We start from the raw sequence: 7,808 nt of genomic DNA, 5'->3' as shown, positions 1-7,808 counted from the left end.
AACTTCTTCAGCAAGGCTACCGTTATTACAAATTGCGTAAATATTTTACTAAATTTTATTATCGTAATTCTGATTTAGTTTTAAAATTCAATAGATCTAGTAACTTAAAGACACTTCTGCGAGAAGGTATTTCTAAACCCGTTTTTTATGGGGATGTGGTTTACTAGCTTCGTAAGATCTTGGGTCATGGTAATTTTCCAAATGTATTTGGAAAGATTATCAAACGTTTTATTAAAAGAGGTCACGACCCAACTGTTTTGAGACATACCGCATGTTTAGTGTTCAACCCGTTTACAGTTGGACACTACGCTTCCCTCTTTGATTGCGTCTAACGGAAGAGGGGGAGGAATCTATGATGAGCAGTTTTTAAATCCTACCAGGACTGAACTGTTTTGATATAGGGTAAAATGGGGTAACTGGGACAATGGGGAAACTGGGACACTTTACACTTTTCAGTAAATTGGGGTAAATATTGGTTACGTTCCCTAAATCAGATCATATGTTGAAAAAGGATATTCAGTGTTAAAGCCTAATATGACAAAACTTTTCTGCCGATGGACTGGAAAATATTTTAAGAATCGATTTTCTTAGACTTATGTTGAGAGTATTACTAATTAAATAAAAATAAGAAAACATAAAATTACACACTAAATAATTATGCCTATTTTTTCAGATGGTGCATTAAAATATTCTCGTTATGTTCCTGTCTAGTGAAACGCATAGTAGAAATAGTCGTCTGACTTTATAGATGTATTTGCTTATATGTTGTCGGTATATCAATAAAATCTTAAAGATATTTAATTTCGGTACCATAACGGCTTGATCATAAATGTGACGTCAATTTTGACGCAAGAAGCTGGTTCTCGTATACACAAAATATCGCATTTAACTTGTTTGAAATACTGAAGCGTATTATGTATCATTGCAAATCAAGGACATGGCATTATTTTTTTTAAATTCTATAAAAAAGTATAATGATTTTGTTTTATTGACTTTCATTTTGAATAATAAAGTGGCCTGTCATGAACCGTTGCGTTGACGTCAGACAACGACGTTATAAAACAGGTGCTTGTTAGTGAAATATGGCATGTCCAAAATATTTATAATATTATGTGTTGATACCTTCAGTTATGGGTAGAGTTGCAAAACTGTAGGTATCACATTACTATTTCATACAATGGGATTTGTTTTTGAGAAATTACAACATACTTTATTTTTGAACGTTCCTTTTCAAAAGTGTCCCACTTACCCTAATGTATTGGGGCAAGTTGGACACTGTCGTTAAGAACAAAGTTCTCCATGATTTTATTTTTGAACGAACTGGATGCTGGAAGAAAAATGGGGATATGCTCCAATGGACAGTACATAAAATGTTGTACATAACTGGACATAACTACTATAAATTGTTAACTTTTAATCTTTTTCCACAAATGAAATGAAAATAGGAAAGAAAGTCTAGTAATGACGAAACTCTGATATTTTGTAAGTATACCACTAGTTCACAGGCGTGGTCATAATATATATTAGCTTAACTCTGGTGCAACTACTGAATTTTCTACCCGATACCAAGTTTACATGATCTAAGTCACTGTTTATTCACATACGTTTATTTAAAGGGAGATCGTTCCGTGAACCCCTCCCACTCATTCCGCGTAAAATCTGGTGAGTTTAGAATTTTTGATAGTCTAATAGGCTAATACTGATATTTCTTTCATGTTTAAAGAAACTGTCGGCAAATCTTATATTAATAAGTAGTATTTATACTAGGTGAAGCGCAGGAACCAACTGACAGTCAAGCCAACATAGTAGTTCTTTTAGTTAATTACTCCTTTAAAAGATGACGTTGTGTCAAATATTCAGGCTAAAGCAAACACCAAATATTGGCCAGACAACACATTTTAGGTACAGTTGCCAATAGTTTCCGAGAGCGTATGCCCATGTGTCCGTCTAGATCTCCTTAACCCTGCCTTCTTTCCCCTCACATTTCATCCCCTCCTCCCCGCGTCTTCTTGTATGCAAAAAGTTAGTTAATGTCCTTATTTCTTTGTGAAAAAAGACACACATTTTAATTGTCCCGTTAATATTTGATAAAATCTATGTTTTAAGACTGTTTAAAATTTTGATCAGTTTCAAGTGTAAAAATCACATATATAAGTACATAATGGATTATGTCAAGTTTATGTTTAATTCATACATAGTTATTTACACTTATAACATTTTTCTATTTTAAACGATTTATATAATAAGCATATATTGAAACAAATAATGACATAATTTAGGCAAAACTTGGACATACTGATTTCTTTATGCATCCTTGTTTTACAAAACAGTCATAAATTGTAATTAATACGGAGCTATATTTTCAGTTTAGAATTCGTTTTTGATCTGTGGACATGAATGGTTTCATTTGTCATAAATGCGACTGTAATATACATAAATTCTAATAAAACTAAAATGTCCCAAGTTACCCCAACTGGGTGGGGTAACTTGGGACACTTGACCAATGTTTAATTAATTTATAGTTAATCACAGGTTATCAGGTATTTGTAAAAGTTTATATTCGTCATATATTATATAGGTTGCGCATACTGAAATATCAATAAATCAAGTATATATTTTGTCTTTCTAAAATATTACTCAACAGTGATTCTTTAAGTGTCCCAGTTACCCCATTTTACCCTAAATTGTCTTCTGGCCTGTTTCGTCGGGCCCTTAAGGGTGTTTCTCTTGTTGCTCTGTCTTCTGAAAAGGCATTGAGTACATACGTTTTTGGTTCTTAAGGTTTGCTTTTTATATATTTATACACGAGCATTTTTGTTTTACATGGCATGCCTTTTTGTTTCCATTACGTGTGTTAGAGATTCACCTGGAGGGGATTACTTTTATTTACACTGTCCCATGTCTTTGGAACATGGTGGGGGTAAGAGTGAGGTTGGGTGCGCACCATAAACCGGTTTAAGTTCCCCAGTGGTGTTTTTGCCACTGACCGTTCCAAGGCGGTGCCCCACTGTGTTCCTTTGTTTGTTCGTTTTGTCCTTGTGTGTTGACTGTGTGCGCGCGTGTGTGTATGCTTATTGTTCGTCTTGTCCTTATGTGTTGGCTTTGAGTGTGTGTGTGTGTGTGTTGTTCGTTTTGTCCTGATGTGTAAGCTTTGAGTGTGTGTGTGTGTTTGGTGCACGCGTTTGCGTGCTGGGGGTTCGTTTTGAGCTGGCTGCGCTTTTGGTGCGTGGCATTCCCTGTTTGATATTTTTCTTTGTTTTAATTACGTCATACATGACGTCATCAATATTTTACAGCGACTGTTTTACTTTACCCCGTGTTTCACTTTGCCCCGGTCTCCTACATTGCGATCTTTGGAAATTCATCAAATCGCTCAGGTCAGTTTGATGTCGTCTGAAAGTGTCAGTATATGCCTCGGATGTAAGATATTACCGTATTTGAGAGCTGCAGACCTAGACATTTCCGTAATATTTTCAAAATGAGTATCGAGTAATAAATGTTGATTCCACAGAAGCGTGGAAGGGCCATCAGACGCTAACACATTTAGTTACGTTATGGCCGCGGAAAGCATATACGGACGGACATTTTCATTTTGTGAAAACATTTTGATATGTCAAACCTTCTGTAGATATGAAACAGTAGATAATAAACATGTGATTATGTCATGCAAGATTATAAGATTCTTTCACTGGTTATAGGTGCAGATGGGAATTTCCAGCCTCGATGGTTACTGTTTAGGCAGTAACGAGGTTCCTAACGAGTTACCGCCTAAACAGTTACCCGAGAGCCGGATATTCCCATCTGCACCTATAACCAGTGACAGAATCTTTTTCTTGTATACCGATATCAAGATATAATAATAAAAATAAAATCAGTTGAACGGCGTTCTTTTTAGAACTATTTCTTGCAGCAGCGTATTTAAACAAAGCGCGGGAAATCAACGTCCGTAAACAGGAAAGACGTCATGACGTTTCAAAGACAAATAACAATGTTTAGTTCCGATTTTGTTTTATCAGTTCCAGCGTAACGTTATGAATTTTTGATAAAATAACGTTTTGAATCGAGAAATTTACTATCAAGAACAAAGAGGAACTGTCAAGGTACTCGATTTTCATTCCGTTTTTCGAAATAAAATATAAATAACTACATAAATCTTCTACACATATGTAGTTCGTAATACGTCATTTAAAGCACGAGAGTCATCTTACATTCCGGGGTGAAAGACAGGAGATTCTTGCATACCAGACGGGGATTTCCGGTATTTTTACCGGTGCTGGAAATGACGTACTACGAACTACATATATGTAGAAGATTTATGTAGTAATTTATATTTTATTTAAAAAACGGAATAAAAATTCAATACCTTGACAGTTCCTATTGGTTCCTGATAGTATATTTCTCGATTCAAATCACGTTATTTTATCAAAAATTCATAACGTTACGCTGCAACTGATAAAACAAAACCGGAACTAAACATTGTTATTTGTTTTGAAACGTCATGACGTCTTTCCTGTTTACGGACGTTGGTTTCCCGCGCTTTGTTTAAATACACTGCTATAAGAAATAGTTCTAAAAAGAAAGCCGTTCGACTGATTTTATTTTCATTATTTTATCTTGATATCGGTATGCAAGAAAAAGATTCTGTCACTGGTTAAAGGTGCAGATGGGAATATCCGGCTCTCGGGTAACTGTTTAGGCGGTAACTCGGTAGGAACCTCGTTACCGCCTAAACAGTTACCCTCGAGGCCGGATCCTGTTCGTATATAAATCGTTCGAAAATGAAAAATATTTTTGCAGGATAAACATCGTGTTCAGTTTATGTGGCTCATAACACTAAAGACACGTCAAAATATTTCACTTTTGCAAGTGGTACCTTTAAAAAGTAGACACATAGTTTTGATAGTGAGCAATCAACATGTTTCAATATGAGTTTATGTTGACAGATTCTTAAGTCAGATCAATGTTAAAGATAATGACATAATGTTCAAAATACATAATTTTGTCACAATATGAACATATTTTCAAATTGTTGACCCATATTTCAAAGACTTTACCAGAGTATACACGTAGGCGATTCTAGAATGGGCTTACAGCATGTAATCAATACAGTTAAAGAATATACATAATATTTTCTTACTGCGAAAATAGCTCATAAGTATTTGACAAATTACACATATACTTCAATAAAGTTAAAACGTATTTACAAAGAGACCACAGAGAATTACTTACTGATGAGGACATTTACGTACGTAGGCAACAACAACAACAACAAAAAATGTTACATGTTCTAAGATTATATGGGTTTTTGTTTTGTTTTTGTTTTTTTTTTGTATTTAGGTCACAGAATAGATAGAGTAGTAATCAATAACTAACTTTATAGACCGTGAAAAAAACGTTCAAAAACTCAGTAATATGTATATAGTTATGATATTAGAAAAAGCAGTTTATCTTTAGACTAATCGCGTACATTTACACTCCAAATTAAAAGTATGCGTACTACACATCTGATATCATTTCTAAATTCAATATACAAGGATCAGATAATCCATGAATATGTTTTGGTGCGACAATCATTGTTAAAACGAAATGTATCGGCGACATACGCATCTAACATGCATGATGTTTAAAGCAGATATTACTCAATGTTCCAAGATCAAAGGCGTTATTACGAGACATTTTAACTTGATAAGACTAAAAGTGATTTATTCCAACGACAAGCATTCAAATTGTCAACGTAATTTATAAAGATACAACCTTTAAAAGGTATGCGTAGTTTTCTTTGGACATACTTATGAAGTTTATGTATATGAATCAAATTTAAATCATATGACATGACACAAAAATTTCAAAATAAAATCTTGACTTATACAGTATATTTGAAATAATCCTACGAAACATTTATACAACTTATACTAACATATTTAGGTCAATAATTGTAACTCTCCGACAGACAAATGCAATTAAATACTTTTGCACGTGAAATACGAGATATGTCAACTGTACACAATTATCAAACCTGTATGAGCAGAAGTATACAGTGCTACAAAAGTTTGTCAGACATTAATGTCGCAAGAATTAAATCAGTCATCACAAGTGTAGGAGTAGAAAGGATCAAGGTCACCTCTGCAATTTATTTTGTGCACAGTTGTCTTTCTGTTTTTGGAAGCTTTGATGACTATGTTTCCATTTGTCGACCAAGCACCAACAATGTTTTTATTTTTAACTAGCTGTCGTGCTTCGTACAGAAGACTGGCTCTGTATTTTGTGAGATCTTCATTCACAAATTGGCCTTTATAACCTTTTGATTTGAGCAATACCCGATTCCGATAAAATAAATCTCGAGGTCGTCGAGACACAAACTTCACCAGTATATCACGAGGCTTTTCTGATACTTTCGGCTTGCCGACTTTATGGGAAACAGAAATATCCTCGAGGGATAAAGGTGACCCGACCGCGGATGCCATTTTCATGATATGCGTGTCAGTATTTTCATCTTTTGATTCAACGATCCCGGAGATCCTTAAACTGTCACGCCTACTGTATCGCTCTGATGAGTCAACTTGGAACTCCAAGTAATCAACCCGGTCTTGTAATGCTGTATTTGATTTTTTCAGAGACTCACTTTCCGTTTTCAGAGAGTTAATCTGAGACTGAAGACCGTCTACAACACCTTTTACTATAGTCTCAATGGTAGAGTTCAGCATGGTGCAGACATCAGTCTGAATTGTATCTTTTAATGCTAATGCAATACCCTTGATTGCGTTCTCATCTAAACAAAGAGACGTTGCTGATGTTGGAGCAACAGAGGTAGCCATAGTTAAAGAATTTTCAATTGGGTTCATATCACTATTTTCAGATGACGTACGCCCAAGTTTGTTTTCCTTTGAAAAAATTTGCTCCTCCGGAGATGATAGGTCTCTTTTTTTGCTATTTTGTATGTCTGGTGGTACAGTAGAACAAAAGCCACTCATATCACAACGGAACTTTTGGTGAACAGTATACCTTGAAATTTATTCGGCGTGGGTGGATCATAAAAGTGCTCTCGAGTATAAATAACATAGCCAATAAATGTCACGTTTTTCACGAACTTTTACATTTCAAATAGTTATGTATATAGAGAAACTTTTCAGGTCACAAAAACAAATTTCTGACCTCCACAAGAGGAATTCTACATCAGATTATATTTAACATATTCTGCTATTTAATAGTTCCATTTTTCAATCCTCAACAATCCTTTTAAAACAACTTAAACATAACAATGCTCAGAGCAGAAAGTAAACACCTTGTCCGCCATTATAACGGAAGTTAAGTATGTCAGTAATATCAGTCTTATATCTCATACTTCGAAATTTTCGTAGGAACCCCGCGAACCACCTTAAGTAAACAGAGAAAAGTTGGTGAAGCGCGACAGTATGATGGCGAAGCGCGACAGTACGATGGTGACACTACGATGGTGAAGCATGACAGTGCGATGGCGAAGCGCGACAGTACAATGGTGAAGCGCGACAGTACGATGGCGAAGCGCGACAGTACGATGGTAAAGTGCGACAGTGCGATGGCGAAGCGCGATAGTACGATGGCGAAGCGCGACGGTACGATGGTGACACTACGATGGTGAAGCACGACAGTGCGATGGCGATGCGCGTCACTACGATGGTGAAGCGCGACAGTACGATGGCGATGCGCGACAGTACGACGTATAAGACAGTCAAAATTTTATACCGATTTTCACCAAATTTCTCTGGTCTGACAATGCACTAATATTGCACAGGTCTGTACTCGTTATTAATAAAATTTGTATTGTATTG

The 7,808-nt window shown here is 35.6% G+C and overlaps 1 protein-coding gene across 1 annotated transcript; it reads right to left on the bottom strand.

Annotated features, from left to right (window-relative positions):
* Positions 1 to 6,080: 6,080 nt before the first annotated feature.
* On the bottom strand, positions 6,081 to 6,815 carry LOC128555350 (uncharacterized). The gene has a single exon (XM_053537564.1). The coding sequence runs from the start codon at positions 6,813 to 6,815 to the stop codon at positions 6,081 to 6,083; it is 735 nt and encodes a 244-aa protein (XP_053393539.1).
* Positions 6,816 to 7,808: the final 993 nt, after the last annotated feature.

Source organism: Mercenaria mercenaria, chromosome 1 (assembly GCF_021730395.1).
Source record: "Mercenaria mercenaria strain notata chromosome 1, MADL_Memer_1, whole genome shotgun sequence".
In the NCBI taxonomy this organism is placed as follows: domain Eukaryota; kingdom Metazoa; phylum Mollusca; class Bivalvia; order Venerida; family Veneridae; genus Mercenaria; species Mercenaria mercenaria.
Note: the sequence above shows the minus strand (reverse complement) of the source record. Positions and strands in the feature narration are given on the sequence as shown.

Coding starts and splice junctions, on each gene's coding strand:
- LOC128555350 (XM_053537564.1), bottom strand. CDS start 6,815: ATGGCTACCTCTGTTGCTCCAACATCAGCAACGTCTCTTTGTTTAGAT.